The 18,632-nt window shown below is 46.9% G+C and overlaps 1 protein-coding gene across 1 annotated transcript in view; it reads left to right on the top strand.

Annotated features, from left to right (window-relative positions):
* LOC143934988 (dynein axonemal heavy chain 9-like) overlaps nt 1-18,632 on the top strand; it is a 301,551-nt gene that overhangs the window by 140,074 nt on the left and 142,845 nt on the right. Inside the window, 5 exon segments of the mRNA XM_077458539.1 lie at nt 3,872-4,159; nt 7,053-7,263; nt 8,986-9,113; nt 11,376-11,484; nt 14,506-14,653. Of these exon segments, the coding sequence (XP_077314665.1) occupies nt 3,872-4,159; nt 7,053-7,263; nt 8,986-9,113; nt 11,376-11,484; nt 14,506-14,653 (884 nt within the window).

Genomic DNA, 18,632 nt, shown 5'->3' with positions numbered 1-18,632 from the left:
TACAGAGGAGCTTACACTCTAATGTCCCCTCCCCCACAGTCACATCAGTCTCTGTACAGAGGAGCTTACACTCTAATGTCCCCTCCCCCACAGTCACATCAGTCTCTGTACAGAGGAGCTTACACTCTAATGTCCCCCCCCCCCCCCACAGTCACATCAGTCTCTGTACAGAGGAGCTTACACTCTAATGTCCCCTCCCCCCACAGTCACATCAGTCTCTGTATAGAGGAGCTTACACTCTAATGTCCCCTCCCTCCACAGTCACATCAGTCTCTGTACAGAGGAGCTTACACTCTAATGTCCCCTCCCCCCCACAGTCACATCAGTCTCTGTACAGAGGAGCTTACACTCTAATGTCCCCTCCCCCCACAGTCACATCAGTCTCTGTACAGAGGAGCTTACACTCTAATGTCCCCTCCCCCACAGTCACATCAGTCTCTGTACAGAGGAGCTTACACTCTAATGTCCCCTCCCCCACAGTCACATCAGTCTCTGTACAGAGGAGCTTACACTCTAATGTCCCCTCCCCCACAGTCACATCAGTCTCTGTACAGAGGAGCTTACACTCTAATGTCCCCTCCCCCCACAGTCACATCATTCTCTGTACAGAGGAGCTTACACTCTAATGTCCCCTCCCCCCACAGTCACATCAGTCTCTGTACAGAGGAGCTTACACTCTAATGTCCCCTCCCCCCACAGTCACATCAGTCTCTGTACAGAGGAGCTTACACTCTAATGTCCCCTCCCCCCACAGTCACATCATTCTCTGTACAGAGGAGCTTACACTCTAATGTCCCCTCCCCCCACAGTCACATCAGTCTCTGTACAGAGGAGCTTACACTCTAATGTCCCCTCCCCCCACAATCACATCAGTCTCTGTACAGAGGAGCTTACACTCTAATGTCCCCTCCCCCACAGTCACATCAGTCTCTGTACAGAGGAGCTTACACTCTAATGTCCCCTCCCCCCACAGTCACATCAGTCTCTGTACAGAGGAGCTTACACTCTAATGTCCCCTCCCCCACAGTCACATCAGTCTCTGTACAGAGGAGCTTACACTCTAATGTCCCCTCCCCCACAGTCACATCAGTCTCTGTACAGAGGAGCTTACACTCTAATGTCCCCTCCCCCACAGTCACATCAGTCTCTGTACAGAGGAGCTTACACTCTAATGTCCCCTCCCCCACAGTCACATCAGTCTCTGTACAGAGGAGCTTACACTCTAATGTCCCCTCCACCACAGTCACATCAGTCTCTGTACAGAGGAGCTTACACTCTAATGTCCCCTCCCCCACAGTCACATCAGTCTCTGTACAGAGGAGCTTACACTCTAATGTCCCCTCCCCCACAGTCACATCAGTCTCTGTACAGAGGAGCTTACACTCTAATGTCCCCTCCCCCCACAGTCACATCAGTCTCTGTACAGAGGAGCTTACACTCTAATGTCCCCTCCCCCCACAGTCACATCAGTCTCTGTACAGAGGAGCTTACACTCTAATGTCCCCTCCCCCCACAGTCACATCATTCTCTGTACAGAGGAGCTTACACTCTAATGTCCCCTCCCCCACAGTCACATCAGTCTCTGTACAGAGGAGCTTACACTCTAATGTCCCCTCCCCCCACAGTCACATCAGTCTCTGTACAGAGGAGCTTACACTCTAATGTCCCCTCCCCCCACAGTCACATCATTCTCTGTACAGAGGAGCTTACACTCTAATGTCCCCTCCCCCCACAGTCACATCAGTCTCTGTACAGAGGAGCTTACACTCTAATGTCCCCTCCCCCCACAATCACATCAGTCTCTGTACAGAGGAGCTTACACTCTAATGTCCCCTCCCCCACAGTCACATCAGTCTCTGTACAGAGGAGCTTACACTCTAATGTCCCCTCCCCCCACAGTCACATCAGTCTCTGTACAGAGGAGCTTACACTCTAATGTCCCCTCCCCCACAGTCACATCAGTCTCTGTACAGAGGAGCTTACACTCTAATGTCCCCTCCCCCACAGTCACATCAGTCTCTGTACAGAGGAGCTTACACTCTAATGTCCCCTCCCCCCACAGTCACATCAGTCTCTGTACAGAGGAGCTTACACTCTAATGTCCCCTCCCCCCACAGTCACATCAGTCTCTGTACAGAGGAGCTTACACTCTAATGTCCCCTCCCCCCCACAGTCACATCATTCTCTGTACAGAGGAGCTTACACTCTAATGTCCCCTCCCCCCACAGTCACATCAGTCTCTGTACAGAGGAGCTTACACTGTAATGTCCCCTCCCCCCACAGTCACATCAGTCTCTGTACAGAGGAGCTTACACTCTAATGTCCCCTCCCCCCACAGTCACATCATTCTCTGTACAGAGGAGCTTACACTCTAATGTCCCCTCCCCCCCACAGTCACATCAGTCTCTGTACAGAGGAGCTTACACTCTAATGTCCCCTCCCCCCACAGTCACATCAGTCTCTGTACAGAGGAGCTTACACTCTAATGTCCCCTCCCCCACAATCACATCAGTCTCTGTACAGAGGAGCTTACACTCTAATGTCCCCTCCCCCACAGTCACATCAGTCTCTGTACAGAGGAGCTTACACTCTAATGTCCCCTCCCCCCACAGTCACATCAGTCTCTGTACAGAGGAGCTTACACTCTAATGTCCCCTCCCCCACAGTCACATCAGTCTCTGTACAGAGGAGCTTACACTCTAATGTCCCCTCCTCCCACAGTCACATCATTCTCTGTACAGAGGAGCTTACACTCTAATGTCCCCTCCCCCCACAGTCACATCAGTCTCTGTACAGAGGAGCTTACACTCTAATGTCCCCTCCCCCCACAGTCACATCAGTCTCTGTACAGAGGAGCTTACACTCTAATGTCCCCTCCCCCCACAGTCACATCAGTCTCTGTACAGAGGAGCTTACACTCTAATGTCCCCCCCCCCCCAGTCACACACTATTATTATTATTATACATTTATATAGCTCTGACATATACCGCAGTGCTGTACAGAGATCACTGAGCCAATCACATCAGTTTCTGTACCAGAGGAGCTTACACTCTAATGTCCCCTCCCCCCCAGTCACACACTATTAAGTATTATACATGTATATAGCTCTGACATATACTGCAGCGCTGCACAGAGATCACGGAGCCAATCACATCAGTCTCTGCACCAGAGGAGCTTACATTCTAATGACCTACTACAGTCACACACTGGTATTATACATTTATATAGCTCCAACATATACTGCAGTGCTGTACAGAGAACACTGAGCCCTTCACATCAGAGCTTACACTCTATTGCCCTCACCCATGTCGTAAAGAATGCACAAATATCCTTTAGAAGCTTGAATTACACATTGACAAGTGGTGTGCACAGGGGTGTGCCAGGTGTGTCTGGGCACACGCACTGTGTGTGTGGTGCAGATCCCCCACCCCTGTTGCCTGGGCTTCCCTAAGTGTTGTGATACCAGATTGGTGAGTGGGGGGAAGGGGCTAGTAAATATGTAATTGACGGACAAATTAACACTCTCGCTTGCTGTGTTTCTTCATAACTGAAGCATAGTATATTGTATTTACTATGCTTCAGTTTGTGAATGAACAGGAAGCCGCTCAGCACAGAGCACTTCCCATTCATTCCTGTCCCGTGCAGCTGAGGCGTGTGTGTTTGATCTTTGGGCTGAACCCACATCTGATATTGACATATTAGTTTTGAGTTGAACGATCAATAAATATATTGGATCGTGGCAGAACGTGGATAACCCGTGCCGGTGGGAGGGAATGGCGTTTTAGGCAGAGCCGCTTCTCCTCTCATAACCCTTCAGCAATGTGTAGCCTCTGTACCCGCCGCCCCTCTAACCTTCTCTTCCCCATGCAGGACCATTATGACTGGGGCTTAAGAGCCATTAAGTCCGTCTTGGTGGTCGCCGGTTCCCTGAAGAGAGGAGACCCGGAGCGCCCCGAAGATCAGGTTCTTATGAGAGCTTTGCGAGATTTCAACATTCCCAAGATAGTGACGGATGACATGCCGGTGTTCATGGGGCTCATCGGAGATTTGTTCCCGGCCCTGGATGTCCCCAGGAAGAGGGACATGGACTTCGAGGTGTTCGTCAAGCAGGCCGTCCTCGACCTCAAACTGCAAGCTGAAGATAACTTTGTTCTGAAGGTAAAATAAGAGCTTGTTGTGTTTTGTATATAATGTTTCTTGGGTTGTTACGTTTTATTCATTCCGGTGAAAATAATCTTTTTTTTTTTTTGGCTGCATTGTGGTATATAGTGAAATAATTGAGAAGTTCTACACTATGTGGGCAAAAGTCTGTGAACCCCGGACCATTAAACCTGGATGAGCTTGATGGATATCCCATTCCAAAATTATGGAGTTGTTTCCACTCTTCTAGGAAAGCTTGAAGAGTCGTCGTCTGTTGGTATTTGTGCCAGTTTGTGGGGTCAGGTACTGATGTTGGACGAGAAGACCTGGCTCATAATTGGCATTCAAATAAATTCCAACAGTGTTCATTAGGGTCATTTCAGGACTCTGTGCAGGCCACTTCAGTCCCTTCACACCAAACTGGTCAAACCATGTCTTTATGGAGCTGGCTTTGTACACGGGGGGGACGAGAGTGCACAGTCCTGCTGGGACAGAAAAGGGGTCTTCACCAAACTGTTACCACAAGGTTTCAAGAGCCCAGTTGTAAAAAATATTTTTGTAAGCTGTAGTATCCTGCACTTGAAAAACCTGAATTCCAGCCATTGCCCTCTAGCAGTGGCATCCAAACTGTGGTCCAGGGGCCAGATGCAGCCCTTTGCTTTGTTTTATCTGGCCTTTGGGGCACTATTTTATCCACCGATACCAACCATGGGGCATAAATGACCCTCCCCAACACCAGAAATCGCAAATAAATCCTCCCACTGACGCCAACGATGGGCCACAATTTCTCCCAACCAACAATAAGGGCCCAATGACACCAATGATGGGACACACTTCTTCTCAATGATGCTAACAATGGGGCCCAATGACTCCAATAATGGGACACAATTCTTCCCAATGACACTAACAATGGGGCCCAATGACTCCAATGATGGGACACAATTCCTCCCACTGACACCAATGATGGGACACCATTCTTCCCAATGACACCAATGATGGGACACACTTCTTCTCAATGATGCTAACAATGGGGCCCAATGACTCCAATGATGGGACACAATTCTTCCCAATGACACTAACAATGGGGCCCAATGACTCCAATGATGGGACACAATTCCTCCCACTGACACCAATGATGGGACACCATTCTTCCCAATGACACCAATGATGGGACATAATTTCTCCCAGCCAATAATAAGGGCCCTGTGACACCAATGATGGGACACCATTCTTCCCAGTGACACCAACAATGGGGCCCAATGACTCCAATAATGGGACACAATTCTTCCCAATGACACTAACAATGGGGCCCAATGACTCCAATGATGGGACACAATTCCTCCCACTGACACCAATGATGGGACACCATTCTTCTCAATGACACCAATGATGGGACACACTTCTTCTCAATGATGCTAACAATGGGGCCCAATGACTCCAATGATGGGACACAATTCTTCCCAATGACACTAACAATGGGGCCCAATGACTCCAATGATGGGACACAATTCCTCCCACTGACACCAATGATGGGACACCATTCTTCCCAATGACACCAATGATGGGACATAATTTCTCCCAGCCAATAATAAGGGCCCTGTGACACCAATGATGGGACACCATTCTTCCCAGTGACACTAACAATGGGGCCCAATGACTCCAATGATGGGACACAATTCTTCCCACTGACACCAATGATGGGCCATCATTTCTCCCAACCAACAATTAGGGCCCTGTTTTTTTTTTGTTTTTTTTTTAAAAGCCCATGGCGTGCAAAACACACCCAAAAAACTTCCACCCGGTGCATAAAAAAAGTGCACACACATAAAGAGTGACACACTAAAAAGTGCAGACGGGTGTCTGATGTCCTCCACAAGGAAGGACCATACCCTGATCCCCCGGGGCGTTAGGCTCCAGACAGGGACTGAGGTACCAGACTCATCAGTGGTCGTCCAGCCGAAGCCGGACGACCTCCTTTCCCCGGGAGGACTGCCGAAACAGAGCCTCCTAGGTACTTGGTACTATGGGGCTTCCCCGAAGGTAGGCCCCCCAATAGAGAGCGGACCAAGCCAGAAGGCCTATGTCTGCCCTCCCACAAGACTTTCAGGATCGGTCCGAGGACCGACACCCTACTCATCTAAATAATCATCACAATAAGGACCCTGTGACACCAATGATGGGACACAATTCTTCCCAATGACACCAACAATGGGGCCCAATGACTTCAATGATGGGACAATTCCTCCCAATGACACCAACAATGGGGCCCAATGACTTCAATGATGGGACAATTCCTCCCAATGACAACAATGATGGAGAACAATTTCTCCCAGTGACACCAACACCAAGGTCAAATTCCTCCCAATGACACCAACAATGAGGTCCAATGACGCCAATGATGGCACACAATTTCTCCAACTGACACTCAAAATGGGATATTGCTTTTTTCCCCACTACCATCGGGACCTTTTATACTCCCAGTGGCCACAGTCTGGCCACCCCCCCCCCCCCCCCCTAAAGTCTGAAGGACAGTGAACTGTGCCTTTGTTGAGAAAGTTTGGAGACCCCTGCCCTATAGTATCTGTATGATGATGGGTATTTACAAACGTTGGCCGTAATATGTATATAAGTTGCATAATGGATCGTTTTGGATTATCTTAGACCTCATTAAGGATTTTTATTGGGTAATTCTAATAGTAATTATTGCAAATGTTTGAAGACCGATTTGAAATAAGCAGCTGCAATTTGAAGGGGTAAGTTTCAATCTGTGTTATGGGGAAGCGATACTGAAATAAAAATGGAGATGATTTGGTTTTGGGAGAAAATCGGTGCAGTCACCATTGGCTTCCCCATAACCCTGTCGTTGGACCAGAAATGGTTTCATCCAGTATATTGTGTCTGTTCCTCATAGGTGGTCCAGTTGGAAGAACTACTGGCTGTCCGGCATTCTGTATTCATCGTTGGCAATGCTGGCACTGGCAAGTCTCAAGTCCTGAAGTCTCTGCACAAGACCTACCAGATCATGAAGAAACGTCCCGTATGGACCGACCTAAACCCCAAAGCTGTCACCAACGATGAGTTGTTTGGCATCATTAATCCAGCAACCCGAGAGTGGAAAGACGGTACGTCCAGTCCTTGGAAAGATCTCGCAGATGAATGGAATATCTTCTTTTTACTATTAGTAAGCTGGGAAATATTTAAAACTTGAAGCCGTCTTTCTGACCTTGGCTTAAGGACTATACACGGCCTGGTATGGCATGCAGTCCCAGCTCTTCTGTCCTGTCTATTAGGCAGGTCAGGGCTCAAGATCTACCACATTGCATGTTCCCCCCCCCCCCGTATTCCTGCACAGCCAGGCAACATGCACTTTCCGACTCTTACCCAGAGACAAGGAATCAGTCCATGGGGTTGTTTTATTGGGGTAAACAACTTGGATAGGGTATAGGGATTATGGGATGCCCAACTTGACTTGAAGAAAAACAGATGAGGACAAGCTTCCTTCTTTCTCTATGTATAAAATGGGGATCCTGGACTATATTCCCTCTGGAATAATCACCGTCTCTATGGATCCTTGGCAAGGTTCTTCATGAACCAGGAGCTCTCAATCCATTTTTATGAAATAGCACAAAGTTCCAAACTGTATGCAGGAATATTATGTCTCCTCAGTAGAACCTCACGCAGTTCTGATGCTTGGAGATACCAGCCCACCTGGCTGCTCCGAAGAACTCCCCAGGACAAGGGATTGGGGTTTACCTCAATGCTTTACCTGGAAAGTATTCTACGTCTGGCAGTTTTTCCCATTTTATGCTCCTTTCTGTGCTGAGGTACTCACATTGTCCCTTGATTCCCGCTGCCCCGGGCAAGACTTCTGTTCAGGCCTCTTACTGTTCAGATCTTCCCACGCCAGCCAGGATGTCTTCTGCACAAGACCCAATGATAACAGAGATCCCTCTCTTAGGCTTTCCTGTCCTTCCTTTCCTCAGCTCCAGCCTGGAGGCATAGCCCCTCAGCCCTGGGGTCCCCTCCCAGGCCTCACGACAGCAACCTCAGCACTCCCATCTTCCACCCAAATCCCCTGCTGGCCAGGCTCCATGATTATTAAGGGCTGATACAGCCACCCTGCCAGTGCCTTCTGCCTGGGAATTGGCCAGATTCCCTCAATTATGCAGATCAGGACCTCCTACTCTCTGCCCACTAACTTCCAGAAGCTTCTTGAAGCTTCTAGAATCAGGGTAATGTACCAGAGACCTGCCCTGTAGAGCCCTCCAGCCTGACCTGGAGCAACCCAACCTAATTACAGACTGATACAGCTACCATGAGTCAACAAAATAAATGTACCTACGGTAGTTGCACACTAGAGGGTGCTACACATGTGTGTCTGGAATTTAAATAACACTCTACTGCATGTAACCTGCCCCTAAGGGTGGCTTAGAAAGCAGAAGGAGATGAGACCACCAGCAAACAATTCAGATTCTACACATCATTTTAGACTTTTAGTTCTTGTAGTAGTCGTATAGTATGAATTATATCTTGTTATGTGTTTTGTTATCATATCTTCAATTTGAATATCTTATTTTTTTTTAAGCAGCCAAAGAAGGTGATTTTATTGATAACTGTAGAAAAGGTTCAACACTTGTAATTTCTGCCCATTGGACCATGGAGGAGTGTTAGATCTTTGTCTTCAGCTTGTCCAACCGAAGGGCTTTCATTTAATAACTGGATTAGTAGAGAAAACATGAATGTCTTCTGCCCCGTCCAGAGCGATCTATGAAGTGCGAGGAGCCGATCCCCAGGAAGGGGGAAGAGGCCTGAAGTCTGTAATTGATATTCTGTGTGTATTGCAGGGCTGTTCTCCTCCATCATGCGTGAACTGGCAAACATAACACATGATGGGCCCAAGTGGATCGTTCTTGATGGAGATATTGATCCGATGTGGATTGAGTCCTTGAATACCGTCATGGATGATAATAAGGTACGTGAGGTGGGGGATGGCAAAGAGTCGCCCCCCCTCCCCCCCCCACATTATCTCTGAGCCGAGGTCAAGTCTTGCCTAATGGCTACCAGCAGCCATCTTCTTCCATATGATCACATGACTGAAATACATGGGCAGAGTAAGGGCCACTGTAAAGCCCAATGCCAGGCACATATAAAAGACAGAAATTAATACAGATCTGTATTTTTTTTTAATTACAAAGAGTATAAATACCTGAATTTGACCTGGTATCACAGCAGAGCTCAAACTGGGAGAGGGAAGATCAGCACAAGGAGACAACCAGCTATGCCCTTACATTGATGGTCATTGTAGATGTGACCCCTTATATTGATGGTCATTGTAGGTGTGACCCTTTACATTGGTGGTCATTGTAGATGTGACCCCTTATATTGTTGGTCATTGTAGATGTGACCCCTTACATTGGTGGTCATTGTAGATGTGATCCCTTACATTGTTGGTCATTGTAGGTGTGACCCCTTACATTGTTGGTCATTGTAGATGTGATCCCTTACATTGATGGTCATTGTAGATGTGACCCCTTACATTGATGGTCATTGTAGGTGTGACCCCTTATATTGGTGGTCATTGTAGATGTGACCCCTTACATTGATGGTCATTGTAGATGTGACCCCTTACATTGATGGTCATTGTAGATGTGACCCCTTACATTGGTGGTCATTGTAGATGTGACCCCTTACATTGGTGGTCATTGTAGGTGTGATCCCTTATATTGGTGGTCATTGTAGATGTGACCCCTTACATTGGTGGTCATTGTAGATGTGACCCCTTACATTGGTGGTCATTGTAGAAGTGACCCCTTACATTGGTGGTCATTGTAGGTGTGATCCCTTATATTGGTGGTCATTGTAGATGTGACCCCTTACATTGGTGGTCATTGTAGATGTGACCCCTTACATTGATGGTCATTGTAGATGTGACCCCTTACATTGATGGTCATTGTAGATGTGACCCCTTACATTGATGGTCATTGTAGATGTGACCCCTTACATTGATGGTCATTGTAGATGTGACCCCTTACATTGATGGTCATTGTAGATGTGACCCCTTACATTGATGGTCATTGTAGATGTGACCCCTTACATTGGTGGTCATTGTAGGTGTGATCCCTTATATTGGTGGTCATTGTAGATGTGACCCCTTACATTGATGGTCATTGTAGATGTGACCCCTTACATTGGTGGTCATTGTAGATGTGACCCCTTATATTGGTGGTCATTGTAGATGTGACCCCTTACATTGATGGTCATTGTAGATGTGACCCCTTATATTGGTGGTCATTGTAGATGTGACCCCTTATATTGGTGGTCATTGTAGATGTGACCCCTTACATTGGTGGTCATTGTAGATGTGACCCCTTACATTGATGGTCATTGTAGATGTGACCCCTTACATTGATGGTCATTGTAGATGTGACCCCTTACATTGGTGGTCATTGTAGGTGTGATCCCTTATATTGGTGGTCATTGTAGATGTGACCCCTTACATTGATGGTCATTGTAGATGTGACCCCTTACATTGGTGGTCATTGTAGATGTGACCCCTTATATTGGTGGTCATTGTAGATGTGACCCCTTACATTGATGGTCATTGCAGAAGTGACCCCTTACATTGATGGTCATTGTAGATGTGACCCCTTATATTGGTGGTCATTGTAGATGTGACCCCTTATATTGGTGGTCATTGTAGATGTGACCCCTTACATTGGTGCTCATTGTAGATGTGACCCCTTACATTGTTGGTCATTGTAGATGTGACCCCTTACATTGATGGTCATTGCAGAAGTGACCCCTTACATTGATGGTCATTGTAGATGTGACCCCTTACATTGATGGTCATTGTAGATGTGACCCCTTATATTGGTGGTCATTGTAGATGTGACCCCTTATATTGGTGGTCATTGTAGATGTGACCCCTTACATTGGTGCTCATTGTAGATGTGACCCCTTACATTGGTGCTCATTGTAGATGTCACCCCTTACATTGGTGGTCATTGTAGGTGTGACCCCTTATATTGGTGGTCATTGTAGAAGTGACTTGTGGTCATTGTGAAAGAAATTTTTAAAGGAACCCTAGTTGAGAAATGAACCCCAACATTGCATCTCTGTGGCTAAAGGGGTCCACAACTTTCCTCTAGAAAACTAAATTCTTCCTCTGGTAATAATGGGAAGCTTTTCATGGCGGACTCGTGTTGAAGTCATACATATTGACCTTTTCCTGCAGGTTCTGACCCTGGCTAGCAACGAGCGTATTCCTCTGAATCCCACCATGAGGCTGGTGTTTGAGATCAGTCACCTGAGGACAGCGACCCCCGCCACCGTCTCCAGAGCCGGTAAGGAGCCCATTGCTTGTCTAAAATGTTCTATTTTATATTCTGCAAACATGTATTCCCAGAGTTGCCATTCTCTGCTGGTCATGCTATTGGGGCCCATTTTAGGACAATCTTCTTCCATAGCAATGGTTTGCACCGGCCTTTCTTCTATCCATCCTCACCATTCCTGGAGGAGCTCCCATTTCTAGGCTCCAACCCCCCATTCCTAATGTCAGTGAGTGTGGAGAAGGGAGATGAAGTTTAAATTGTACGTTTTCACATAAATTTTGGATAGAAGAAAAGTATTTTTTTTTGCTGTCCATGTCTTGCTGGGGTGATTTCCTTTCACTTCCTGTCTTAGAGAGGGCAACAGGAAGTGAGAGAAAATCTCCCTTTAAGTGAGAGAAATTCCAATTGTAGAGATTTGCCCCCCCCCCCATTGGAAAATCCCCCCCCCCCATCTCTTATTCTCATGACAACTTTCCCCTCACTTTTTGTCTCGATGACAATAGTCACCAGTACAAACGGAGAGGACATTGACAGCAATCAGGCCGTCTTTAATATTGATTGGACCCTGGGCAAAATTTTCTTGCATGCAATTTCCCTCTCCACCTGCTCTGAGACATACAATAAATAGCAGCTAGACTTAAAATCTGTTTACTGCATCAGATCAGACAGCGATTGCGATTGGTTGCCAGCAGTTACAGCATATCATTACTGCTTACTGATTGGTTGCTAGAGGTTACAGCACATCATTACGGTTCACTGACTAGTTGCTAGAGGTTACAGCACATCATCTCCTCACAGCAGGGGAGTATGATAAACATATGAATGCCGCCTTTATTTACATATCAATGCCGCCGGATGCAGCTATTTACTTAGTATTGTTGCTGCTATTTACATATGAATGTAGTTTATTTACATGTAAACAACACAGGGTCTGCAGGTGAGTCATCTGTACACAACAAAAGGGCAGAGCTGGGCAGCATTAGTAGCAGCACTTCACACTGAGATATCGGGACACAGCACAGGAATAAAACTTCAAGGGACGAGGGAATTTAAACCTGGATAGTTGGCAGGTATGAGGCAGCTGTTTTGAGCCCCACAACAATGACAGGGCCCAGGGCAGCTGCCCCTTTTGCCCTGCCTTAAAGACGGCCCTGACTGCAATAAAAAGTTGACAGAGGGTCAAACCCTTGTCCCCTCAATTCAAAATAAGCGATACGTTTTTTTTTCATGTAAAGGTTTTTTACATTTTAAAGTTGAAATTTAATCGCTGAAAATCGATGTGCCTTGACTTTTCCCATTTAAAAAAATAAATAAATAAAGCTTTTCTGTTTTTTCTTTTCTTATTTTAGTCTAGAAATGCGCACTGCCGAAAAATGAGTTCGTTTTTCATTCGTGTTTTTTATTTTATTTTTTCGTTTATCGGATCATTCGCTATCACAATTCATACATTTGAAAATTTGTAAATTCGAAAGGCCCGAAAATAAGAAGGAAAATCCAAAAGAATAACTAATAATAATTAACTATTAAATGACAAGTATTGGAATTTCTTTTCATGTAATGTAACGAATCCGAATTTCCAAAAAACAAAAAATGTGTCCGAATTTCAATTCGGGACAAACTGCACCTGTCTGCTTACTGGGCAGGCTTCATGTGTTGCGGAGTTCCCACCAGTAAAGTATAACGAAAGGCAAAGCTTTATTTTTAATCTTGGATAGAGGGGAGATGGATTAGAACCCCTGTCAGGTTTTTAATGCTGTCATTATGGAGACTCTTCCTCTCTCTATTTGTCCTGTTTAATATTATCTTTGAAAGTGAAAGTAAATGAAAATCACAAATTTTGTTGTCCCCAGAAAAGTAATAGAGGGGAGGAAGGGGGGGGGGGGGGTCATCCCCAAGGGATTCCCTTAATTTGGAAGGGGGGGTCCCCAAGGAGTTCCTTTAATTTGGAAGGGGAGTCCCCAAGAAGTTCCCTTAATATGGAAGGGGTCCCCAAGGAGTTCCCTTAATATGGAAGGGGTCCCCAAGGAATTGCCTTAATTTGGAAGGGGGTCCCCAAGGAATTCCTTTAATTTGGAAGGGGGGTCTCCAAGCCAAGTAATTCCCTTAACCTGGAAGGGGGGTCCCCAAGGAATTTCCTTAATATGGAAGGTGGTGTCCCCAATGAATTCCCATAATATTGAAGGGGGGTCCCCAAGGAATTCCCTTAATATGGAAGGGGGGTCCCCAAGGAATTCCCTTAATATGGAAGGGGGGACCCCAAGGAATTCCCTTAATATGGAAGGGGGGACCCCAAGGAACTCCCTTAATATGGAAGGGGGGTCCCCAAGGAATTCCCTTAATATGGAAGGGGGGACCCCAAGGAATTCCCTTAATATGGAAGGGGGGACCCCAAGGAATTCCCTTAATATGGAAGGGGGGACCCCAAGGAATTCCCTTAATATGGAAGGGGGGACCCCAAGGAATTCCCTTAATATGGAAGGGGGGTCCCCAAGGAATTCCCTTAATATGGAAGGGGGGACCCCAAGGAATTCCCTTAATATGGAAGGGGGGACCCCAAGGAATTCCCTTAATATGGAAGGGGGGACCCCAAGGAATTCCCTTAATATGGAAGGGGGGACCCCAAGGAATTCCCTTAATATGGAAGGGGGGTCCCCAAGGAATTCCCTTAATATGGAAGGGGGGTTCCCAAGGAATGACCTTAATTTGGAAGGGGGTCCCCAAGGAATTCCTTTAATTTGTAAGAGGGGGTCTCCAAGTAATTCCCTTAACCTGGAAGGGGGGTCCCCAAGGAATTCCCTTAATATGGAAGGTGGTGTCCCCAAGGAATTCCCTTAATATGGAAGGGGGGTCCCCAAGGAATATCCTTAATTTGGAAGGGGGGTCCCCAAGGAATTCCCTTAATTTGCAGAGATTTCCTTTTGACTTCCTGTTTGGCTATGGGACAGGAAGTGGAGGTAAATCTCCCTCCCCCCCACCCCCCAAAAAATGAATAAAGTAATTACCAATTAATGATGTCATCGTTTTCCTTTGCAGGCATTCTGTATATCAACCCGGCAGACCTGGGCTGGAACCCGCCAGTCACCAGTTGGATTGACAAGCGGGAAGTGCAATCTGAGAGAGCCAACCTGACCATTCTGTTTGATAAGTACCTTCCGCTGTGTCTGGACACGCTCAGGACCAGGTATGGGGACCTTTCTAAAGAGACATTTTCCACCACAATTGGGATGGTTTTCAGTGTCGGCTCCCATTCATATTAAGGCCGGAGTTCTGCTTTAAACCCTCCCATCGTTTTCAGCCAAAGAAGCCGCCATCTTGGTCTTTGTTTGACCTTCAACTGCCATGGTGCGGCACACAGTGGCGGCCTGTCCGTTAGGGGCGCCCCCTCTCCTCGCCACCCCTCTGCATAATGGATTGATTCATGTATAGTATGAATCTATCTATGCCCGCCCCCTCCCTATTCATGTGTCTGTCCCCTTTCAGGACGCCGGGTGCATGAACTACAGCGGCTGTGTTTTTTTATTTAAATTTTTATGTACCAGAGGCTCTAATAGGCTTCAAAATAGGATGGGCTCGAGTCGCAAAGAGTGTGAGCGGTACTGATCCAAGTATTGTGCGTTCCTGATCCCAGAATTGTGCCCTCCTGACCCCCCCGCCATACTGTGCCCTCCTGACCCCCCCCCTGTACTGTGCCCTCCTGATCCCAGAATTGTGCCCTCCTGACCCCCCCTGTACTGTGCCCCCCTGATCCAAGTATTGTGCGTTCCTGATCCCAGAATTGTGCCCTCCTGACCCCCCCCCATACTGTGCCCTCCTGACCCCCCCCCTGTACTGTACCCTCCTGATCCAAGTATTGTGCCCTCCTGACCCCCCCTGTACTGTGCCCTCCTGACCCCCCCCCCTGTACTGTGCCCTCCTGAGCCAAGTATTGTGCCCTCCTGACCCCCCCCCCCCCCCGTACTGTGCCCTCCTGAACCAAGTATTGTGCCCTCCTGACCCCCCCCCCCCCCTGTACTGTGCCCTCCTGAGCCAAGTATTGTGCCCTCCTGACCCCCCCCCCCTGTACTGTGCCCTCCTGATCCAAGTATTGTGCCCTCCTGACCCCCCCCCCCCGTACTGTGCCCTCCTGATCCAAGTATTGTGCCCTCCTGACCCCCCCCCCCCCTGCACTGTGCTCTTTGTGTTGATTAGTCTTTGCGTTATGACGTGTTTCCTTATTGTTTAAAATCTATTTAATTGAAAGCAGCAATGAATGTTTAATTCTATCAACTATTTATACTTTTTTGAGAGTAGGAGCGTAAATTTGGGCAGGCTGGTAGGGGTCCTGGTGCATTACTTTGCCCAGGGGCCCATGATGCTATTAAGCCGGCTCTGTGAGTTAATGCCTAGCGCACCAAGGGGGGCGAAGACTCGGTCTGAGTGCCAAATTCTGCAGATGTTTTGAGTGGTAAATTCTTTTCTACAGATACGTCACATGTACCTGTCTGTATAAAGTTCCCCTTTAAGTTCATGTCATGGTTGCCCACGCAGCCCTTCCGCTGGCTGCGTTCGATGTTCGCACAATCCCCACATCCCCCATCTATTTATCATGACCAATGTTTACACAAACAGCCTCATTAAAGAAATATCCGGACATTTTCTCCTTCTCGGGGGTCCATCTTGAATTCATGAGCCGGGGGTATGAGCGGCCATGGAAGGCGGGCGGTTGCCCGGCAGCACAGAAGATGTAATGAAGAGGACGCGGACTAATTAGCGGGCCCGTCTCCTTTTCAGGGCGCGCTTTGTTTGGCTGAAAGGTTCATTTGGATGTTTACATAATAGATTTCCCATGAAATAGTCATCAGACATCGACGTCCTTTCATATTTCATATCTTTTGGAGTTTTTTTCTTTTCTTCTTTAATCCATAAAGTGGCTTTGCGCACACAGGCACCTGCTATATCTGCTGCACAAAGCTCGCCGTGCGTCACGCAGCATATGGCAGAAGCAGGACCGCGTCCTCAATTCCGAAGGCACAAAGAACCCAATCCCTCTGTTGTTTTCTCAACTCATTCTTTTTATATTCTTCTGTCTAGCCGGCTTCCTCTGTCAGCGTGTTCTTCAAAAAAGCGGTATTTGTTTATTTGCTTTACGCAATTCTTTATCAAGGATTTTTACTTCTTCTTCTTCTGGTGTTCTGTGGAGTCTCTACATGTCCGGGGCTGTTACTAGCTGCACTGACCCGAAAATGTCCCCTTTCATTTTTAACTGGTTCTATCGGCCGCTCTGTAACAGAATGTATAGAGACCACTGAGAGCACCAAAGGTCCAAGAGTCCAAGATTTCTAATGATATAATTGACTCGTATCAGAAGAACGCAACACATTTGGAAAGCCAAACACAATTTGTCTTCATTAGGGCCTCCTTGCTACATTGACTAACATTGACTTAGCAAGCCCTCTTGAAAATGTTGGTAGTACCCCCTGGGCTTTTGCTATGTTGGCATCATGAGGACAATGTTGTGGGCCCTATTGGAGTAGGGAGCCCTTTAGTTGCCAAACCACCCCTGTGTACTGGGGTATGAGACCTTGTCTGTGAGTAGACCCCAGTTGTTATGTTGGTTGGCAGTTGACGGAGGATGAACTGCAGAAGTTGATCTCGGTGAACTGTTGCTATTTAACTCAAATGACAGATATCTCTGAATTGACTCTCTGGCAATACCCACGTTTATCTCTGTATTGGCTAATCGTGAATTTGCTTTTATTAGTATTGATTCAACTACCCAGACCAATTGCCTGGTGACGCGTCGCTGTTTGTCTGTTGGCCACGGGTGCAGTAATTGCACTTTTTCTCTTAAATTTTATTCATTAACTATCACTGGCAAATGTACTCTTAAGTCTGGGAAATTCTGGCTCAATGTTATGATTAGCAGCTGCGCTAGTTCCTGAAGAAGCTCGAGTTATGAGCGAAACATGTTGAAAATTGCAGCTCAGCACTTTTATGTATAAGAGTGGGGTAATCTTGGAGATGTTCCACATTGTATCTTGCCTCATCATTTTTTATGGTTGTATAACAAAGTTTTGTGTACTATTGATGTATGTTGGAATAAATAAAAACATTTTTAGCAATTGACATTTAATTGCAGATTTTACTGATTTTATACCGGTAAAAGTCCCAGGGTTGGCATTTCCTAGCCCATTTTGGCCCTCTTCTCTGTTTGTCTTCATATGTGATTTTGGGATGTGGTATTCTTTTTATTCAATCCCTCCATCTTAATTTTGAATTAGGGAGCCCTTTAGTTGCCAAACCACCCCTGTGTACTGCGGTAGGAGACCTTGTCTGTGAGTAGACCCCAGTTGTTATGTTGGTTTTGTCACCAAGAGTTGGTTTCTGGGGTCAACTGCTAGATAGTTCCCTGAGAGGGGACGCTGTTCTCTGGGGTAAGAAGTCCGATTTTGAAGAATGTAGTCAGGGGGACATTACATGGGCTTTCCACGAAAGGCTGAAAGCAGATCAACTTTTCCCTGATGGGAATATGGACTGTAGCATTTCTCAGCTGGAGGAACACAGGGACTAGGTTTCACCCCAAATCTGGGTTTGGGTTTCAGTTTGGTTCTTTATTTAATATTCTCATCTGGGATATGAGATATAACTGTATATATACTATGGTCCTATGTATTTTTTTTTTTTATCAATTTGCCATTAAAGAGGAAAAACCTTTCTGTGTGGACTTGAGTTAATCTGTTTCACTGGGGGACTAATCGGGGCAAAGATCTTTGCGGGGGGGGGGGGGGGCAACGGGACAGGCATGGTAAGAATCCGGAACTGGCAAGAGATGGTACAGAACTCCGGCCTTGCCAGAGTTACCCCCCCCAGAGTTCCATAAGGAATGTAATCTGTTGGTAAACCACTCCCACCTATGATGGGGCCCCCAGGAGGACCCATGCTCCCAAGGACTGCTATAATTACCACAGGTTGGTCCACGAAAGTGAAGAAAGTGTTAATGTTGCTCTCTGTAAGTCCCAACTATCAGAGTGGAGGGAACAAGCGGAGGTCCCTGTGCCGTTACCGAGGGCTAACGCCTAATTAGAAGCATCACATAACATCCATTACCTTTTTTTTTTTAAAGTCTCCAGTGTAAAAATTCCAGGCCTTAGCGTGGACCTGTGCTGAGCCCACAAAAGACA

The sequence above is a fragment of the Lithobates pipiens genome, unplaced genomic scaffold (assembly GCF_037356315.1).
Source record: "Lithobates pipiens isolate NorthernLeopardFrog02 unplaced genomic scaffold, aLitPip1_a1.2 Scaffold_28, whole genome shotgun sequence".
NCBI lineage: Eukaryota > Metazoa > Chordata > Amphibia > Anura > Ranidae > Lithobates > Lithobates pipiens.
Note: the sequence above shows the minus strand (reverse complement) of the source record. Positions and strands in the feature narration are given on the sequence as shown.